The sequence below is a fragment of the Dunckerocampus dactyliophorus genome, chromosome 13, assembly GCF_027744805.1.
Source record: "Dunckerocampus dactyliophorus isolate RoL2022-P2 chromosome 13, RoL_Ddac_1.1, whole genome shotgun sequence".
NCBI classification, from domain to species: Eukaryota; Metazoa; Chordata; class Actinopteri; order Syngnathiformes; family Syngnathidae; genus Dunckerocampus; species Dunckerocampus dactyliophorus.
In genome coordinates, this window is record NC_072831.1 from 7415802 (window position 1) to 7438734 (window position 22933).

A 22933-nucleotide genomic window follows, 5' to 3' on the forward strand; every position below is an offset into this window, starting at 1 on the left:
TAAAGATTACTGGCCGTTGTACCCCATCCAAAGCACGACCAAGCAGTCCTTCTGCACTTTGCTGCTTGGCCAAGCTCACATGCAGGCTCTGCGCCATTTTATTGTTTCCATTTTATGACGCCATGAAATAGACTATCGATTTGACTCGCCCAAGATTGGATTCTTAAACGAGCTGGGCCGGGCCTCTCCGGCCCGTCCACCACCAGCCTCGCAAGAACCACCCGTGTGCGGCGCGCGCGAGTGTGTTACTCGCAACCCGCGAGAGCGCGCGCAGACACGCGCCTGTGTGATTCATCCGCAGTTTCCAAGCCGAGCGCAGGTGGCGGGAAGAGTAGGAGAACCCAGCCGGGATGCTGAAGGACCAACAAGAACTGGACTCATTTGATTAGGGAAGCATGTGATTCGCTTTCTGTGCATTCCTGCACGTTTCTCCCTTGCACGAAAAAAGTTTGTTAAAAAAAGATGTTTCCCACCGCTGCTGCCGTCCTGCTGCTGCTGCACTTCTGTGGATTTATCTCCTGAGAGACTGCTGCCGTTCTGACGCGTCTCGTCTAGTCCCGGTACCGTTTCAAAGAGGGGCTCTTTTTTGTTGGATGAATGCCGCACTCCATCATGGACTTCCTCGGACTCTACTTCCTGCAGCTCGCCCTTCTCGGTAAGTTCTCACATGTCCTACTGGAGAAGTTGCACGAATCGGAACCACAAGATGCTCTTTGCTTACCGCGAAGTTCGGTCCAGATCCGCTCCGTAATGAATGGGGCTTTTCTCGCGCACGTGCACACACGCACACGTCTGTCTAAACAGATTACACAGATTGAGACGTGATGTAGATTTTTAAATTCGGCATATCAGTCAAGACAAGTGCGCGTCCCTGTGCGTAAAAGTGCGTGTGTGGGGGTGATGGGGTGTTTGATGTGCACGTAGGCACGCGCATTTGCAGCTTGCGTAGGTGTGTGTTGTGTGGATAAGTGCAAGTGTGTGTTTGTTCTGCTGCATTTGTGCGCATCTTTAACACATAAAGCTGTCTCACTTGAACGCACACACACACACGCACACACGCACACACACACACACCCACGGAGTGTTATGATGTGAAATAAGCTCATCTAGCCTTTTTTAATGTGTGGACCTGCGAGAATGTCCTCACAAAGACAAATGTCTGTCACTTTAACTCACTCCTTACCTTACGAAACCAGCCTCTGTGGAGTTATTGGAAACGTGTGTGTGGTATGTGTGAGGAGGGTGTTGGGTTTCTGCATAGAAATAAACATGTTTGGATTATTATTTGTTGGACCTGTCACGTTAAGCAGCATAGTCAAAGCAGTATGAATGATCGGTACGCCGTGCGGTGCCAGAACATATTTGCAGTGCAGGTCAAATATATTCCTTCACTTGTAGTTTGCATTGAGGTGGTGATGGTAGTACAAGGTTTGAAAGGGGTGGGCAGAAAGAAGAAGACAACACTGAATAATATTTGGACTAAAAGGGAAGAAACAGAAAAGAGAGAAAATGGTATAAAACAGCAACTCCAACGCTAGATAAGGTTATTGGCTTCAGGGACACGTTGGGAGAACAGAGTGCAAAAAGACCGCAACTGCTACATTAAGACCAGGTAATTCTTGGTTAAGAAGGGACAGGCTGGGAGAGAAAAGCGATAACAGAGTATGAAAAGTAACTAAACGTTTTGAGAGGGGACAGATGGAGAGACCTGAAAAAAGCACAACAAAAGGTAGTAGTTGGTTTAAAAGGGGACAGTCAGATGACCTGAGTACAAAAAGCAACAACTGTAGGCATGTTTGAGAGCAAAACAGAAAAGCAAACACATGATAGCACTTGGCTTAAAACAGTGCTTCTTAAATGGGGGAGAGGGACTGTCGGGGGGGGCGTGAGAGGCAGAGAGGACTTTCAATATCAGTGCAGATCTGCCAACATGGACGAATTTGGCGTACTCAGCATGCAATTTCACTCTTGAATACGCTTGTATGCTTCACTGCTCTCCGTTTTGTTGCATTTTGCTGGTTTCAGTTTTGAGTTCAGCCTGTACAGTACAGATAAATAGACATTATGGGTGTAACCATTTCTTTTAATAACGATTCGATTTGTGTCACGATTCGTGGTTGCTGATACGATTCAAGAACGATTATGGTTCATTTAGAACGATACGATCTGAAACAATTCAGTAACTTTTTAGCCAAAAACTCAACCAGTGTGACTGTGAACTAAATACCTGCAGGTGAAGTTTCCTACATTCACGTTGTTTTTTGTAAGGGAATCAGGTATAAACGATTAATAATGCTGATATAAGAATAAATGATCAATGACTATGAAAAATTTGTTAAAAATGCAATACAAAATCAGGATGAACAGAGGGTGGTATAGCTTGCCATGATGAATTATTTACTTTAAAAAGGTGAGGGACACTATGCAAATTCCTCAGCAAATGAATGTGGTATCTTCAATTAGGTGTTGAAACTTTCTCACCTGTCGGCCGATGGCAGCATGGGCTTTTTTTGTGCTGATAATCCTCCTGATCAGAGCAGCCATTTGGAAGAACAGTGCAGCAACTAGCAAGTAATGTGGCCTCCTTGTACCTTTTGCCGCTGAGACGGTCGGGATGGGTCCTCCGTCTTGATGATGCACTTAGCAGAGACACTGAACAGGATACGGTGTTGTTGTGGGTTTATGATAATACAATTTGATAATGATGACATCAAACCACAAGAGCAAACAGATACTTTGCATGTGAAGTGATGGCAGATGGCGTGCAGCAGCGTAAGGAAACATGGTGACACAAAAGAAGAATACAAAAGAAACGCAATGTGAATGTGTGACAAAACCAATAAACGGTCAACAAAAATGACGGCTTCCCAGCCTTTCCTCTCTTCTCCGTCCTCAGAGCAGCCATTTGCCACAAGCAAGTGCACGCCATTTATTGCTTCAGTGTACGTAAGCGGGTGTTTCGACCCGGACACGCCGCGCTGGATGATGATATCACTAAGTGTCACCGCTACTCAACCGTAAACTACCAGGCGTACAAAACGTCCTTACTTTGCATATTGTCCCCATAAATGTCACTTAAAAGGACTTCCAAATAAAGACATATGAATGAAGTGAATTAACTGAGCAAAAGAAGAAAAAGTGAATCAACTGTATTTCACAGGTGCACTACAACTCCCATGACCACCACATACCCGGAAGACAATCACGTCACAGACACAGACTGAGTTTCTTTATGGTCTTTATGGAGTCTTTAAAAAACACACATCCATACAAATCCTGCCGTGCTTAAATCCAGTGCTTTATTTCCTGGTATCGATTCAATAATTGATTACCTTTTTAAACGATGTTAGTTCGATATGTGCTGTCCAGAATGGAAACTTGCAAAAGACAGATTGATGTGGATCGTAGGAAAGTGAATGAATGGTTACACCCCTATATGATATTATCACTTTCTGAAACGTATTTCAAATCGGGGGGGGGGGGGGGGGGGGGGGGGGGGGTTGCAATAATATTTCTGTCCCCCAGTGGGGGCATGACTGAAAGTAATTGAGAACCACTGGCACCACAAATGGGGTGCACAAAGCAACAGTAATAGACAGTCGGTGGAAGAGGGGGCAGGCAGAAGGAAAAGAGGGAACAGAGCAAAAAAGACAACTGCAGCAGTGGTGATGGATACTGTGTAGTTCTTGTCTTACGTGAGGACAGGCAGACAGAAAGAGGACAAAAAGCAACAATAATAGACAACAAGACACAACTGTGTGAGGGGTGACAGATAGAAAGTAAAGAGGAAATGTCAGTGTGTTCTTGGTTTGAGAGGGTGCACAGATAAGGACAGGTGATGGCTGACAGATATTTAAGCCTTGGTAGAGGACTTCTCTGCCTGATTGTTTCTTTTCCTGCTCTGTGTTGGTGCTGATGTTCCTCCCACAGGGGGGCAGCAGAGAGGGCAGCGTCTCATTCCCGCTTATAAAGAGAGCGGAACATCTGTACAGAAAGGTCAACGTGAACACTTCTGGAGCCAACCATCGTCCACTCCGCCCGACAAGCGTGACAGCTTTACTCGCGTAATCTCACCGTCAATATCTTTGGACTTCACAGAGTGGACTAGTTGATAATGTAGTAATAATGTTTAACTGAAAACAATCGAAGCATTTACTGTATGCGACAAAAGTCAGCAGCAAGTATAGAAAGTAAAGTTGCATATACTTTAGAGTAGTCAGTGTATAGCATGTATAGCAGTATAGATTTGCTGTCAACTGCCATTGTTGTCTGGCTAGCTGGCAACACAAGTAGGTACTCGGGTTGCGAACGCTAAACCGATACGACCGGATATCCGGTTTGACAAGCGAACGATTCGGCTGCGCCGGTAGTAGCCTCCTGTATCGATAAGAATCAGCCATAAATCTTTAGATGAATCGATGGTGGAGACAGACACCGGGTATCGCGAGCAAAGCAGTCGGCTGACAGTGTCTTTTCAAACAACGCGAGAGACTGGGCTGCCGGCGAAAGGATCGTCCCGCATGCTCCATAGCTTGCCGTGACTGAAGATGAGAATGGATGTGAATAGTAGCAGGCATGCTAGCTAGCACTAGCTGGCTAGCTAGTCACCGCAAAAGATTTTCAACACATCAGCAAAAAAAAACAAAACAAAACAAAAGTTTGGAACGTGTTAGGATTTTACAAGAAGCGCGCAAAACTTGACCAGCCAAACCAGCAGAGGCGAGTATGGTAACTTTTTATGCTTTGTAAATTGTTTACTTTGAAATGTTGCACCTTTGTTACCTACCTGGAGTGTTGAAAACACTACGCTCAGTCTGAAATGTTGCACGCTTGCTATTGTTATAAGATTTTGAGTATGGGATTGTTTACTTTTACAAACTAACACAGTATTTTCATTGCACCCATGTGACAAATACTGTATTTACTGTACTACAGTATCTGTGCTTGGACAGATTATTGATTAGACTGAAGGTTGAGACTTTATTTTTATTGTTATACTTTATCTTTATTGTTAAATTTTGATACAGACAGATGGATATCTATTGTCATTGCACACAGTATACAGCCAAACTCCATTTCTAGCAGACATGTTAAAACTTCCAAAATGTAACAGGTATAAAAATATACGATGTAAAATATAGAATGTAAAACATGAATCCCATCAAACAAAAAGATGTTCATTCAGGAAGTCTGTCTGTGTCAGCGCTCCTTGGCAGGGCTGCTGCCTCGCCCCTCTTCGTGGTCCGTGCTCAATCTGGCGACATTCCAAACCCTCTTGGCGACATATTTTCTCAAAAGCGACTAGCGACAAATGTAGCTAGTTTTTCTGGCGTCGTTGGAGAGTTTTCTGGTATTTGGGAACATAAAAGTGAAAGCCAAGCCCCTGCTGCACACTGCATAGTGGAGATCTACGCATCCTAGAGGCGTGATGCCACCGGGGTGGATCTCACCCTGTTTTACCGAGCAGGATCTCAAACGAAAATGTTTCTTAATCTTCACTAATGCCTCATTGGGACTCGGTCACTTACCTGTCAGTGTGCCAGAACGTGTGGTGGAAGAATATACTGGGGTATGAGTTTTGGTCCATACCGCCCAGCCCTACTACGTATCTAGATTCCAATCGAATCGTCTATCACAAAGAGATTTACATGCCTAGTAGATACATAAATTGTCCTTGCTTTGAATATTTAGTGTTAGCACCATTGTTATCTAGCACTGCCTTAATCCTCCTGGCCATGGAATTGAGCAGAGCTGCACAGGTTGATACTGGAATCCGCTTCCATTCCTCCATGATGACATCACTGGTGGAGCTTGAGGATGCCCCACAGGTGCTCAATTGGGTTCAGGTGTGGAGGAGACACACTTGGCCACTCCATCACCTTCACCTTCATCTTCCTCAGCAAGACACGTGTCAGCTCGGAGGTGTGTTTGGACTCGTTATCATGTTGGAAAACTGCCATGTGACCCCGTTTCTGCTTCACAGTGTCACAGTACATGTTTGAATTTATCTTACCCCTCAATTAAGAGCAGCTCCCCAGCGCTGGCAGCAGTCATGTAGCCCCGTACCGTGACACTACCACCACCACGCTGACTGTAGGCAAGACCCAATGATCTTGCCGAAAGACTAGAAAAAGACACTAGTCGCCTTTGGTAACTGAGTTGCTAACAAATAGGAGCAAAGTGTGTTTGATGTGTGGAAACCTTGACATACCTATCAGGAAGATAATGCATGATATGCTGTTATGCCTCATTAAACCCAAGAAGAAAAAGGGAGGGGGGTGATTCTGTGCTTCACAATGCCATAGTACATGTTGGAATTCATCTTTCCCCTCACCTCACCTCAATTCAATTCAATTTTATTTATATATCGCCAATTCACAACACAAGTTATCTCAAGGCACTTGACAGACGGAGCAGGTCTAAGAATCACATTCCCCATACATTTAAGATAAACCAACTCAGTGACGGAGGCAAGGAAAAACTCCCATGTGTCTAGGGAAGAAACTTTGAACACAACCCAGGCTCTGCGGGGCGGCTGCGAGGCGGTCACCAAGTTGGTTTCTCTTAAATGTATGAGGAATGTGACCGTTGACCAATGGGGTTGGTAGATAGAGAGACAGAACCGAGGGACAGAGGGTAGAGAGAGAGAGAAAATAGGACAGAGGGGTTTAGCGACCGGGAGAGGGACGAGACAACAATGGCTACAACAACAGTCGTCTAAACGGCGGTAATCGTCACATGACGACAGCAGCGACAGTAATCATCACCAACAATAACGAGCAGATGAATGTGAAAGTGCAGGAACCGCAGCTCACCCAGTGCTGGCAGTGCTCGTGCTGCCACTGTAGGCAAGGCACAATCTCCCTTTTGACACTCGCTCCATCACATCTTCTTCATTTTGGGCTCAGCCTTTTCGTTTTACACTGCAACTCAGTTTCAAAAGAGCTGGCAAAATCCTTGACATTTAAAAGCTTGTTTTTTTTTGTCTCGTTTGTTTCTCCATTGTGCAAAGCAAGTCTGTACGTACGTTAAAATGGAAGCAATTACATGCAAAGTGGAGGCCCACCATCCAGATAAACATCCCTGGCATAGCGAACGAATCAAAGTGCGCAAGTGATGCTGGCAGCCAGGATTTTTTTGCTCCTTATTATGTTAAAACCCTGTCATCTCCAGCCGCTTTTATCCGGGGACAATAATGCCACAGAGAGAATTAGCCTGCCCTTGCTAAAGGATATGGCATTTACTGCCAGTGCACCGTAAAGCCCCGCATTTAACTTTGTCATGAAAAGGCTGCAGAATGGCGGCGGCTGATTGCGTGACGGCTAAAAGGCTGCAATTAAGCCACACAGAGTAAGTTTGGTGGGTGAGTGGGTGAAGGGTGGTGAATCAAGTGACAAAGGCTAATAGGGTTTCAAAGCCCTGCATTGAATGCTCTGTACGTTCTTCCAAGACTGAGAGTACAGGTGGTCCTCGTGTTCCAACGTTTGGCGGTTTCATACACACTCTGATACTTTTGCAATACTGTACACAAAAAAAGAACTACTTATGTGCATGTGGCAGCAGAATACGTAGATGGAAGATAGACCTGTCACGATAACAAATTTTGGTGGACCTTAATTGTCTTGCAAATTATTGTCGATAATCGATATTATTTACAACATTTTTTTGAGACCATTTTTTCATTCATTTTATGGCATAATAATGACAGTACATCGTATCAAAAGCAAAACAAATTTCATTTCTCAGGAGCATTTAACATTGTAATTGGAATGTCAAGAGGTTTTAATAAATTAAACATGCAAACACTCCCATAAAACACACACACACACATTTATGTTGTGTATTGTTACACTAATATAGGGGGTCATATTTGAGCCAGACCACTGGCGGAGTAAAATGCAATGTTTCTGACGTCCTTCAACACGTCTCTTTTCACGGTTCAGAAATTGCTGTTTATGACATGTTGCACATGTCACAACATGTCACGTTGTCCCAGGCAATTCGTACTGTCTGTCAAACATTTCTAACACTTCCCGAAATGTTGTCTTTTCAACCGTATTGAAAGGTTGCAGTTCTTTTCTAATGTAGCGAGCGACACTGTCTGTGAGCGCGCACCATTTTGCGTTATTTTGTTTATGTTTACTTTGCCGACCAAACGCCTCAGTAAACGTTGGCTGTCGGGACGACGTCTCTGCTGCAATTCCAGCCGTACTTCTTTTTTCCCAGTTGGGAAAACTGAAAAGGATTGTTGCGTTTCAGGTGTGCATACAAGTTGGTCGTGTTCCCCTTCTTCCCCGTCGACAAATGCGACATATCGGTTCATCGGTGTTCATGCGCTCACCTTGTTTATTCTGTTTAAAACTGAAATATTCCCACACTGGGGCTGTGGCATTCGCCTGGGAAACCATCGCCTCTGTGCCTTCATTCATGTTAGCGTATGCTGGCTCACGAGGTAACTTGCTGCTAGCACTTACATCCACTCACTAGTAGCCCCGCCTCCACAAAGACGCTGAATGAGAGGAGGCTTCACTCTCTCCGTTCATTCCACTATAGAACCAATGTGCACAGACAGATGCAGAGTGAACCCTCTTTCATCCAGCCTGTGTGGTTTAGAGAGACGAGGAAATGAAACACACACGCGTGCATGCACATGTCAATTTATCGAGGCCGGCATAATTATCGACTTTGTTTTTTTTTTATCATCCGATTAATTGATTTATCCATTATCGTGACAGGCCTAGCGGAAGGCTCACTTTGGTTTGTTATTTTTACTGACTTTTTTTTCTCCTTCGTTACGTCTCCCAAGTCTGAGGCAGACTCTTCTGATTGCAATGCGTCAAGAAAAGGAAAGTGACAGTGATTGAGATTAGACATGGTAAAATGCTCATATCAACATTGGTTTGCCACTCAAACCCTGCGACCATCATGGAGGTGAAGAAAGTGGTGTCTTTGAACATGTGAATGGGTCTGCTCCTATGAAATGGACAGTGATAACTAATCAGCGTAGTGATCTCATTAATTGACACTCTCTCTTCCCAATAAGCGTGTCTCTCCCTCATTTGCAACGCACCTTCCAGTGTGGAAAACCACTACAGGGATAAAGTAAGGACTCATTCTCTTTTCTTTAATTACTGTTTCATTAAATTCTTGTATTTGATCTTTTTCTTTTTTTTAATGAATTTTTAATTACTGTGTCTGATATGTCCTTCATTTGTTCTGTGACTGACTTGGGTGTTCATTTAGGAATCATTTAGGTACAATTTTCGACTTATACTAAAACTCAACTTACAGCCCCGTCATAGTAATGGAACTCATACATAGACCAAGGACCTCCTGCATTAGTTTGTGTTAGTGTTAAACATGGTATTATTAACTTACAATCATGTTCTCGCCCTCAATAGACCTCGAAATATCTTTGATATTGTTTAAACCTGCACACAAGCAGTAGCAGCAGTGACTTCATATGCTATAAGCTCGTCAGGACAATTAGCTATTGTGTATCGTGTGCGTTTTGTGGAATAACACGTGTATATTTTTGTCACATAGTGTCTACTTGCATTTAGCAATGAGTAGAATTGGAACGGGTACGGTGTAGCTAACGGGGTGTACAGTAATCCCTCGTTTATCGCTGTTAGTTTGCATGATAAGTGATTTTCTACAAAGTAGGAGTCCTTATTTATAGATGGAATATTTTCATAAATAGAGCATAAAAAACTTGTTCACGACCTTCTAAACACATTTTGGTTTGGTTTGGTTTGGTTTAGTTTATTTGAACATGAAGGTTACAATGGAACACATCTCATGAATAATCCTTTAACAGTTCCACATGTCCAAAAGGAGTAGGAAGAAGCAAAGCTTATTTAATCCTACCCCCCATCCATTCTACATCTTGTACAGTACATGTAGTTCACTTCCTGCATTCCATGTCATGTTTTCAGTGATAGTCAGGATAATATATAATAGATAACAGTAAGATAGCCCCCCCCCCCCCCCCCAAAATATATATATATATATATATACATATACATTAATAATAATAATAATAATAATAATAATAATAATAATAATAATAATAATAATAACAATAATTAATAAATAAAGAAATAAATAACATTTTTTTATAAACAAAAAAAACAAAAACATAACAAACCTGACAGAACAATCAAGACTCTTCTGCCTTGTATTTAGCAAACATCAACTGCTTGTATTGTTTTTTGAATTTGCTCATCTCTGTACATTGTTTTAGTTCCTTACTCAATCCGTTCCATAATTTAATTCCACACACGGAAATGCTGTGGGTTTTCAGCGTTGTTCTCACATATAAATGTTTTAGGTTTAATTTTCCTCTAAGATCATATTTCTCCTCTCTGATTGAGAAATACTTTATTAGGTTTTTGGGTAACGAGTTGTTATTAACTTTAAACATTATTCTAGCGGTTTGAAAGTGTACTAAATCTGCAAATTTTAATATCTGCGATTTTAAAAATAAAGGGTTTGTATGTTCTCTATACTTGGCATTATGAATTATCCTCACATATCTTTTTTGCAGTACAGTGAGTGAGTGAAGATTGCTTTTGTAATTATTTCCCCATATCTCCACACAATACGTTAGATATGGTAATACTAAGGAACAGTACAGAGTGTGGAGTGATTTTTGGTCAAGAACATATTTTGCTTTATTCAATATAGAGATATTTCTCGCCACCTTTTGCTGTATATATTTAATATGAGATTTCCAACTCATTTTTTCATCTGTTACAAGGAATTTATATTCTTCCACTTTTTCAATATCCACTCCATTAATTTGTATTTGGTCGTACGTGTCCTTTCTACTATTACCAAATAGCATTATTTTAGTTTTACTTAAATTCAGGGATAATCTGTTCCTATCAAACCATGACTTTAATATGACCTTTTCATCCTTGACCTTTTTAATGAGTTCTTGTGTGCTTTCACCAGAACAGAAAGCGGTGGTATCATCGGCGAATAAGACCAATTTTAAGTCCTTTGTTACTTTACAAATGTCGTTGATGTACAAATTAAACAGTTTTGGTCCCAGTATGGACCCCTGGGGTACTCCACACGTGGTGTATAAACTCCCAGATGTATATTCTCCTAGCTTTACAAATTGTTTCCTCTTTGCTAGGTAGCTTTTAACCCAATTCAAAACTAATCCTCTAACATTTTGGATGACATTATTAGAGCCTTCTAGACACGAACACCCCTACAGCCACCTTTACACTTGTAACACCTGATATAGTAGATGTAATAATAGAAAATAAAACATAATATAGCCTCAAACATGTTAGCATTAAGAGAGTTCCTTATTGTTTCTTTTTTTTTACTTCCGGGAATTCTTGCGGTGGCTAATGTAACATTACTGACACCTAGTGACCAGTGTAGAATACTACATATCAACTTGTCTTTCAGTGCATTTTCTGAATGTTTTATATTTGTATTTTACTTCATTTAGTCATTTTTATGCTTGGAAATGCGTAATTTAGGCTAGAAATACGTAACATTTGCTTAAACATGCATATTTTTGACTAATAATAGGCGGCAGTAAACCACAAAACAGCATGATTTATTAATATGTTTTGAAAAACCATGATAGTGAAGCCACAAAATTTGAAGAGTGACATGATGAGGCAGCACTATATTATCACAATTTGATGTTGTGTAGCACATGCAGTTGGCATCAAACCTTTGTCTTAATAAATTGTTAATAAATTGTTAATAAATAATGCAACTGTGGTGTTGTACCTTGAAGGTAGAAAGGAGCCATTCAAGTCAAAGCCTGTTTCCCATCATCCGTACGAATGATGGATCGTGTTCGCCAGCTACTGGTTCATTGTAATGGATAATGTGTTTTAGGCTAAAACAAAAGTCCAAGGACATTGGCAGCTGAGTTAAATAGTGAGGCAATCATTGTGTTTCTACATTTTGAAAGTTGGTTGGTTGCTAACGCTAAACTACCACAATAGCCAATGTGTACTGGCAACTGTTTCAAAGATGTTTTTCTTCAGTAGATAACATTAAAGTGGGTGGAATCTATTTCTGTCATATTTAGGCCAGGCCAGCTTAAATGGGTCCTTCCTTACTTTTCCCAGAAAATTGAAAAGAGTGAGCGTGTGAGGTGTTGCCATGTACCTTGGGGGTGTCAAAAGTGCGGAATTCAGCCTAATTGGCCCTTGGCATATTGTATAAATTCAATTAAATCATTATTAGTGAGATATATTATTTGATATGACACTAATCCACTTACGGTAGTTACAACTCAAAGCTAAGATGTGGATGTTTTCTTGATGTACATTGGATTGCATTTAGCATCTTTAATGTACATTCTTCCATTTATGTTTGCGGCCCTCACTGGAAACAGTTTGGACAGCCCTGGTGTACCAAAACATGGAAATTTGCAGTAGTCACTGACTGAACCCCCCCCCCAAGAATTTCAGTTATTTAAATGTGAAAGTGGCGCCGCAGCGTCTTCGTTGATGCTGGCGGGTTGCTTATGATTGGCGGACGAGGAGATATCAAACAAAATCACCTCCTTTGGCCCCCAAAACTGAAATCAACAAACATGAGCATCAAATGACTCCATGGAAGAGGAAATTAACCAAAATAATTGCTGGCGTCCCCCAACCCTGCAAAAGTTGTGGAAGTGACACAAGCTGAATTAATGATGGAATATGTTACTGTGGGAATGTAAGGGGGGGCGTGGGGTATCATAAACGGCGGTTTCTTCAGCGGCATCATCCTCACGTCAAATTGAGGGAAATATCTCGAGGAAGAATGGCGTTCATCCCTCAGAGGGATGCCGAGCAGAGAAGCAGGAATAGATGAAAAGACGGAATACTGAATAGGATTTACGGTAGAGAGGGAACACAACATGACAGGAATGAAAAAATGTGTCTGCAGCCCATCAGACAGGGGTTAAATCCTGCTAAAGGGGGCGGGGGGTGGGGACAGAATGCCAGAAGATCCATTTCTGTCATGAGGCACTTGTATTGGACATTATATGAACCAGGTGTCCTTATACTTTTGGACAATCTTACAGTAAAAGGTCACCGGCATGGCGCCATGCGATGTCAGATCAATGTGTGTGGTTGGGGGGGTCAGGCGAGGTCCCAGTCTGAGTCCCTAAAATGTCATCCTGCTAGGAGATGATCACAGCAATGTTCAGGAAAAGGAAAATGAGAGGGAAAATCTGTTAATTAAAAGCCAAGATGAGACTGTCAGACAGCCAGCCAGAGGACCATGGCGTCTGAAGATTCCCCCCCCCCCCACCACCACCGCCATCATCATCACCCCACCACCTTGCACTTTCTTTGCTCTTCCTCTCCTGATCTCTCAAAGTTGGGCCTGTCGTGTGAAATGTTTGGATAAGACCGTCCTACGGATTTTACTAATAATAGTGATTAACTTCTTTTTACACTTGTATGGCACTTTTTACTAAAGACAAGTCAACACAAAATGCAGTTTTTAAATGAAAGTTATTATTATTATTACTATTTAATACTATTTTCACACATACCCTGTGTGAAAAAGTGATTGCCCCCCTGTTAAAGGTTCTAAAGCCATTTTTAAAGCGTTGGGACTCAATATTAGCTATTATCCACAAATGGCGAAAACAGTGGTGAACCTTCCCAGGTGTGGCCAGCCAACCAAATTTACCCCAAGAGCACAGCGACGATCCATTCGATCATCCAAGAGGTCACAAAAGACCCCACAACAACATCCAAAAGACTGCAGGTCTCACTTGCACAAGGTCAGTGTTCATGATTCCACCAATTAAATCATAATTAGTGAGATATATATTTGCCAGGCAAAAACGGCCTGCATGGCAGAGTTCCAAGACGAAAACCACTGCTGAACAAAAAGAACATTAAGACTTGTCTCAACTGTGCCAGAAAACATCTTGATGATTCCCAAGACCTTTGGGAAAATACTCTGTGGTCTGACGAGACAAAAGTTGAACTTTTTGGAAGGTGAGTGTCCCATTACATCTGGCGTAAAAGTAATGCAGCATTTCAGAAAAAGAACATCATACCAAAAGTTAAATAGGGTGGTGGTAGTGTGATGGTCTGGGGCTGTTTTGCTGCTTCAGGACCTGGAAGACTTGCTGTGATAAATGGAACCATGAATTCTGCTGTCTACCAAAAAATTCTGAAGGAGAATATCCGGCCATGTGTTGGTGACCTACATGACACTACGTTCATGACACAACGACATTCAAGTGTGACAAACATGCATATATACTGTGATTCCATTGCTTGACGTTGTCAGCAGTGTCTGGACCAGAATGGATGTCAGTTTGAAAGCAGGCGGTGACAAAACAATAAAATGATGTTTGTAAATTCTATTACATTTTGAAAATTGAACGAATTATAATAAACACCTGGTTTACAATTATTGTAAAGCGCGTATATGTTTTTTTGGGACGCCCTGTATATACGCATGTGTATGTGTGTGTGTGTGTGGCGTACATACATACACATATACTGTATGTGTACAGTCATCCTTTGTTTACCGTGGGTAATTGGTTCCAGACCAGACTGTGATAAGGAAATTTCCGCAAAGTGGGATTCAATATTAATAAATTTAACATTTTCGTAATTAGAGCAGGGCCGCACGGTGGTCTAGTGGTTAGCACGTTGGCCAACACAGTAACAGCCTGGAGATCGGGATTCTCCCTTGGGCATCTCTGTGTGGAGTTTGCATGTTCTCCCCGTGTGTGTGTGGGTTTTCTCCGGGTACTCCGGTTTCCTCCCACATTCCAAAAACATGCATGTTAGGTTAATTGGAGACTCTAAATCAGGGGTCGGGAACCTTTTTGGCAAAGAGAGCCATGAAAGCCACATATTTAAAAATGTATTTCCGTGAGAGCCATATCATTTTTCAACACCGAATACAACCAAATGTGTGTATATTTATGGAAGACCAACAATTTTAGAATATAAGTCTCTGAATTTATTCTTTTTAATAAAAATGTTATATTGAAGCTAACCAATAATAAATACATTACTTTTTACCATTAATGCAACTTCTGCTGCTGCATGGTTTTGCGCCCTACTCCGTATCTTTCTTTCCCTTTTTCGTCAAAAGGGTTGCACAATTAGCTAGCTGACTATTTGATTAAAGGAGGGACGACCCCAATAATCAAGTTTTGGTGTCTGACACTGGAAAATGGGAAGGACAGCTGGCATTGCGCTACAAAATCAAATGGATTAAAATGCATTAGAGTGCGTATTTTAAATGTTATTTTTTAACACTGATTTCTGTAATGTTTTACTTTAAAATGTCAGGAAAACAAATTAAAATAAAACACATTTTATGGTGTTAAGAAATGTCTGAGAGCCAGATGCAGTCATCTAAAGAGCCACATCTGGCTCCCGAGCCATAGGTTCCCTACCCCTGCTCTAAATTGTCCATAGGTATGAATGTGAGTGTGAATGGTTGTTTGTCTATATGTGCCCTGCGATTTGCTGGCGACCAGTCCAGGGTGTACCCCGCCTGTCGCCCGAAGTCAGCTGGGATAGGCTCCAGCATGCCCCCGCGACCCTAATGAGGAGAAGCGGTATAGAAAATGGATGGATGGTAATTAGAGCATAGAAATCCTGATGATTTATGATTTTCTTTTTTAAATTGTATTTATTTATTTTTGTCCTGTTCAGCAGCTTAGTCATACAGTGTAAGTGAAGTGTATGATTGTTTTGCCAGAACAGTTTTGCTTCACAACGAGTCTGGTTATAATCCTCCTGTTCCAATTGCATCGCAAATTTATTGTTAAGTCCACTGAACAGAACATGGTTAGAGGAACGGCAGACAGAGAAGAAAGAGAGACAGCCACAGATGGTGAGAACATCCACTTCATCCTCTGTTTCTGTAGTGGATTTATGACTTTACAAATACAACCTTTACCGTTATTAGAGCCCTGTAGACATTAAATAACACCCCTGTTGTCACCTTTACACTCTGTGGTGAGCAGGCTATGGGATCACTGCAGGGACACGAGACGGCCATGGCTTTATTTATTCATTCATTTACTTGTATTTTTTGTCCTGTGCAGCCATTAGGGCAGATAGTATTGTAGATCTAAATGCCCTTACGTGCTCAACAGATTTGCTCTGCCAGGGAAAAGTGTTCTACAGAATTTATTTGATTTTTATGTTTTATTGTTATGCAAATTTGATGCGGCCGGACCACAGCAGGAGAGGATAGAGAAGAAGAGAAAAAGAGGGACAATAAAGAGAGAGACAAGGACAACAGCACAACAACAATTGTGACAACAATAACAAAACAACAGAAACAAACAGGACAACATCAGCAAATGACGGCTATTAATGATGATGGCCATGGCTTTAAACGTTAGCAAGCTAGCAAGCTAACTAGTTAGCCTCCAATTTATTGACTGCATTCTAAACTTAAGAAGGGGTTTAAAACAGTGGGAAAGAAGACAAAGAAGTCAAAATTTACCACTTTTCTAACCGATTAGTTTCTTAACATAAAGTATCACTAGTTCTGTTTCAGTTTATGAAGAAAAAATTACGGCTGTCAAATGATTACAGATTTTACTCAGATTAATCCGTTTTTAAATGAATTAATCATGATTAATCACCATTAGCAACCATGTCTTCAATATGGCCATTTATACTGTATTTATTCAACAGAAACATAAATGATATGTCAATCAATCTAAAAGACACCACACAAGTCTAAAAATCTATTTGTCTAACACTAGTCTCTTTAATAGTGGCAGAACATTTGTATCACACGTGTTGTTTCCAGGACGGTCGACGGAGAGACGCGTTTGTGAGTTGGACACGAAACGCGCTGGAAGTGAGAATAAAGTTCTAAAAGAGCCTTGGGTGTCTGGGGACGCGAGGCTGCTCTTCACCGTCTGTCCCTCACACGAGGATGAGATCACCACTCCCCTTGCTTGTGTTGTTTCCTATATTAACTACTGTAGCATTTTCGCATAAATAGTCAGACATTTTCTCTAGAAGCTGCCTGTTCAGGTTGTATTGATGTAAATTTAAGTGAAAGTGTACCTCTCATTATTAAGATAACAGAGAGGTGCCATGATGCGCAGTAGACTCTTAACACTGCTTCACTTTTTTTCACACTTGTACGACACTTGAAACGTTTGCCATTACAGTTAAGAGGCACGAGCAAGTGTTTAACTTCTTTTTACACTTGTGTGACAGTTACTCCAGTTACAGTGTGACATCAAGCATTGCCTGTACACTTCAGAAAGCTTTTATGATGGCCACAGTTTGACCCAGGAACAGATTATTCCATTGGCCGTCATTTCCTATGGGCGACCTGTTTCCTGGAATTGATCGTGCTCCACCTTGGACTTTTAATTTAGCTAAAGAGCAGCGTTAATTGGCCGTCAGCGTCGACATGCTGGCCTGGGAGTGATGAGGAGGTACCTTCTTCCTAAATGAGGCATTGAGGAAGCACATCAATACTTGTGTTAAGTGTCCATGCTTCCCAACAAGAGGCTGCAGTCAGTCGGAGCATTGACCGGCACGTCAACGTGTGCCCACTAAAGAAGACGAACCTGGCGCCTGAGGGGTGGGGGCTGTTGGAGGATTTAATTGGGCCACTTTGTACCTCCCTGAATTCTATTTACATGTATTTTGCTGTTGCTAAGACTCCTCCTGCAAGGTTGACTGATCTCTGCTTCCTTTTTTATGAAAGCGATCAAGCTCTCACCTCCTTTATCAATTGAATTAGTTGTGGCAAAACAAACAGAAGGAAGTTCAAATTGTCCAACATCTGCTTTGATCCCCACATTGACAGTAAATGTCACAGAGGAAACGTTCGTTAATTCCTTCTTACACGGCGAGCATCACGCCACTCATCGCTCTGCATCGCCTTTGAATTAAAGCTAAAATAAATTTTAAAAAAGCGTGGTGGAACAAAAAGAGCTCAGAGGGAGGACTTATCAGCTTAGCTAAAGGAAGATGATCCACTGAGCACAGATAGGAAGGGGTTGCCCCGTCTTAGTGTGGGCTTAAGTGAAGAGCCGCCAAAGCCATGCATGATACTCTCACTCTCTGAAGACACCTCGCAGGCCTTCTGCTCATTTCTACATGCATGAATGTGTTCTCTCTAGCTTGGGTGACACGTTACAGCGCTCACACCTGCAGGACATGAAACGTGAAGACGTGATGTCTTTGCTATCGTGAGACTTTCTTGGAGTGTGTCTGTGGGACTTTTTGTTCATTTGTGAAGTTCTTCCGCAACAAACTCCTCCAAGCATGCCGTCATGGACCTTGCTTAGTGCACTGGGAACAGAAAAGGGTCTTCCCCAAGGTGTTCCCACAAAGCTGGAAACATGGAAATTGTCGATAATGTTTTACGAAGATGAAGAATAAAGATTCAGGTCCAATCAAACCGCTCATTGATTAGGAAATTGATCAGTTAAATCAATTAAATTGATGAATTAAATCTCAGTCCCGATTGAGGGGTACCATAGTCATGGTTCTATCAAGCAGTTCAATTTGGTGTTGATGCCTGCTTGTATTTCATCATCCAAAGTTGTGAAAAGTATATATATATAAGGTACATTTGTTTGGACAAATGATGATAACAAATATAGCTCATAAGAGTTTAAGAGCTGATATCTAGCAACTTCCATGGTTTTCTTGATAATAACCAAAATCACTTCATTTCTGACATGAAGAGCTATAGCATTGTACCGCCAAATAAATTGAACCGTTATGAGCTATTTTTGTTGTCATTGTTATATTTGTCCAAACAAAGCTACCTTTAGTTGTATCAGACGTTAAAATGAACAAGAAACTGAAGAAACAAGGGTGGTCTAGTCATTTTTTCCCTGACTGTATATATATTATTATATGGCACCCTAGGTTGGCACACAGTCACAGTCAGGAGATTGGGAAGATCTGGGTTTGAATCTCCGTTGGGCATGCATGCATGTTTGCATGTTCTCCCCGTGCGTGTGTGGGTTTTCTCCGGGTACTCCGGTTTCCTCCCACATTCCAAAAACATGCATGTTAGGTTAATTGGAGACTCTAAATTGTCCATAGGTATGAATGTGAGTGTGAATGGTTGTTTGTCTATATGTGCCCTGCGATTGGCTGGCGACCAGTCCAGGGTGTACCCCGCCTGTCGCCCGAAGTCAGCTGGGATAGGCTCCAGCATACCCCCGCGACCCTAATGAGGAGAAGCAGCAAAGAAAATGGATGGATGGATGGATGGATGGATGGATGGCACCCTAGGTGACGAAAGGGGTGGGGCTAGACTGTGCAGTGTGTTGATTGGTGGACAGAAAACAGTCACTCACAGAATGGAGAGGCAAAAAAGTCTTACAAGGTGGAGGTGTAGCCCAGCCCCTGATTGATTGATTATGAATTAGGAGTGCTGTCCCAATACATTTATGCATACAGTACATGTGGTTCACCTTGTCCTACAGCAGGAACCTCCTTCACTCTCATCAGAACCTTCTAAGATGCGCTTTGCAAGAGCCAATATAACATCTGAGGTCGGACTGAGACCTGAAGTAAATGACAGTTGGCCTGAAAGAAGAGGAAATCAGCATGGTCTGGAAGGCTCTGGAAGAGTGGCAAGCATTGATCGCCTCCTTTAATGCCGTGACCTTTTTCTTTCTCTTTCATCAGCAACCTGAACAATCCCGGGTTCTGGTGTGCATGCAGCAGAACACGGCTCAGTGCAATCGTATAAGCATGAGATTGGATCAAAGCCTTTGAGACTCTGTGACATCGCTCAGTTTCCTCAAAGTTAGCGTCTGCACGGATGCAGTTTCAAACTGTTTGGTGGGAACAGTAATTGGCAGAGATTCGTTAGGACATGTAAAACTATTTGCAGCTATGCAAACTTGCAATACGCAGCAATTTGTAAGCATGGCTTTGATTTACAGGACAATTGTAACTACAGTAGAACCCCGCTTTTTGTGGGAGTTACCTTCCTGGACCTCCAACGAATGGCGGAAAACCAAAGTGTCTATTTTTGACATTCGGCACCCTTCCCCTAAGCACCACTCCAAACCCTCCAGCTAGCTTGACCGTGATGTTCCCCTTTTAGATCAACATTTGCAATAAAAGCTGCAGCGATTAATCGATGAATCGATAATTAATGAATTAATCAACAACTATTTTGGTATTTGATTAATTGTTTTTGATACTAAAATGTAAACATCCTCTGATTTCAGCCTCTCAAATGGAAATATTTTTTGATTTCCTTAGTCATCCATGAAACAAGACCTATTATCTTTGTGTTTCAGGCAAAACAATGGATCCACACATCATCATCAGCTTTGACTTTGGAAAACAGTGATTCATTTTTGCCTCTTTTGCCAAACTGTTTGTGTTTGATTCTTATTGATTTGGTCCGTCGAAGGCAGGGGTGCCCATTATGTCGATCACACGTGTTACCGACATCACCAGCATCACTGTCATATGACATCAGTCAGCTGACGTTAAGCTCTCCTCCCAATTCGCTGTTGCACCTCCGCGGCAAAGTAAATAGTGAGAAAAAAGGTTTCAAGCGACACACGGAAATGCTACTTTCATCTTTATTATTCAGATCACGGATAAGCTAACTGAGCTGTAAGATGCCTATATCTGTAGCAAAAGTTATCCTTTCACTTGTAGCAGCTAGTTATGCAGAACAAACGGCAGTTGTTGGATTGCTCTGCTCCACGTCGTGAACGCCAGTATACAAATGCAATCTTTGTACACTTTTGTTTGTGAAACTATTATTTCATGTTTAATTGGAAAATGTGCCCATTGCTGAAGCCTTTTTAATATGTTGCCTTGACCTTGGCTGCATTGTCTTTTGCGTAATCATTTTCGTTTCCTGTACTGTATATCTGTAATGTTTGACAGCAAATGCTAACTGTACATAATACATCAACTGTATGTATAATGAACGTTACATCGCTGTTTTGACTGAATTGTGAATTATTGAATATTGACTGTAAACTCCCGCGACCCTGGAGAGGAAGAAGCGGTATAGAAAATGGATGGATGGATGGACTGTAAACTCACTAGGGTGGTGGGGATATGCTGGAGCCTATTCCAACTGACTTTGAGCTAGAAGCAGGGTATAACCTGGACTGACCCGCCAATCGCAATATTTATAAATATAAATGCTGTATTCTCTATGTTTATATTAGGAGGTAGATCTTTGGGACTTGGTCATTTGAAAAGTTGCTGCAGGCTGAAAAAGTGAGGGTACCGATGTTATTGGGCCTAACCTATTACTGGATTAATCGATGCAACAAGCTTCAGATTAATCAACTAAGAAAATAAACATTAGTTTCAGCTCTAATTAGATAAGATTCAGCTCCGGACCCTCCACTTCTCTCTTCTGTTCACTCGGGACACAATCCAGGTTTAAGCCTGAAATACGCTTCACTTATTAAACACATACAGATGTCACATTCACATGTCTAAAAATGTATTTGCTTAATGCAAGTCTCTTTAATAGTAGCAGAATATTTGAATGAAGGGTTGCATTCAAAGACACCACGTAACTTAAGTTGAATTCACATGTCTTGAGTGTACATTTCTGTGCATATTTAAATGCAGCAAATTCTACGTCCGCGCTAAGAGTTACGTTAGTGAGTGATAAGAATATCCAGTTACTGCTTTTCTTTGTCTTTCTGTTTATTTAGACCACACATACACGCTTTATAAAGACGTTATTGTGATTTTCGGAGTGTCAGTGAATGCAACTAGCTGTTGTCTAGTGACAATGAGGAGGTGACGTGCCCAGGATGAGGTGACTCGACACATGTTTGTGAGTTGGACATACATATACAGTCATGGAAAAAATGACTAGTTCACCCTTGTTTCTTCAGTTTATCGATCCATTTTAGTGCCTGGTACAGCTAAAGCTACATTTGTTTGGACAAATATAATGATGATAACAAAAATAGCTCATAAGAGTTGAATTTAAGAGCTGATATCTAGCAACTTCCATAGCTTTCTTGATAATAACCAAAATCACTTCAGTTCTTACATGAATAGCTATAGCATTGTACTCCCAAAAAAACCCTCTTATGAGCTTTTTTTGTTGTCATTGTTATATTTGTCCAAACAAAGGTACCTTTAGTTGTACCAGGCATTAAAATTGATCAATAAACTGAAGAAACAAGGGTGGTCTAGTCATTTTTTCCATCAATTTACATTATAAAAAAACCGCAAACTCTGTTTCTGACTCTGTAGCAGAGAGATGTGTCTTAACATGATGCACAGGCGTTAATGACGCAAAATAATTTAACATAATTAATGAAATTAATTCGTTACCGCCGTTAACACACTATTTTTGACAGCCCTAATAAAGACATAAGTATGTAAATATTGTAACCTTTTTCATAAGTGGTAAATATATGCTGTATATTTTGCCTGTATTTTCATGTATTTATACATTTTTACCAGCTTATAGTGAATGACATGCATTTCTGCAGAAAAAGGGATGATTTTTGGACAAAAAAAACAAAACAAAACATTTTGACCAATTATTTGCAGATTTGTGGGGCCATGACTGCGGAATGTGCGGGGATCCACTGTACTTCCCTCTTTGGCTCCAAAAGTGCACCTTTCTTCAACCAAAAAGTAGCCGGCTAGCAGATGTTACCAATAGTGGTTTAAAAGAACAGAGTGAAGAAATTAATTCATTTGCCATAATTTGGGGTTAAAAATCTCCTTCGACTGGAAAAGAGGAACGGCATTCATGGCTTTCACTCACCGCTCTCTGGTATTCACATAAATGCCCATAAACAACAGCAGTCTCAGAGACGCGAGCAACAATTTGGAATCATTGTGTGGTCATGAAAGGCTACACATTCAACGATAGCTAAACTTTGCCAAATTACTATTGTTAGGTGACAACAAACACAGATACGAGCGTGGCAGGATTGCAGGATTGGAGCAGG

General features: G+C 41.4%; 1 protein-coding gene across 1 annotated transcript in view; it reads left to right on the forward strand.

Moving 5' to 3' along the window:
* The first annotated feature begins 276 nt into the window (after positions 1–276).
* Positions 277–22933, forward strand: part of gfra4a (GDNF family receptor alpha 4a) — a 142039-nt gene continuing 119382 nt past the window's right edge. Inside the window, exon 1 of the mRNA XM_054796146.1 lies at positions 277–655. Coding sequence (XP_054652121.1) covers positions 598–655 — 58 coding nt within the window. The 5' untranslated portion in view covers positions 277–597. The remainder of the gene's footprint in view (positions 656–22933) is intronic.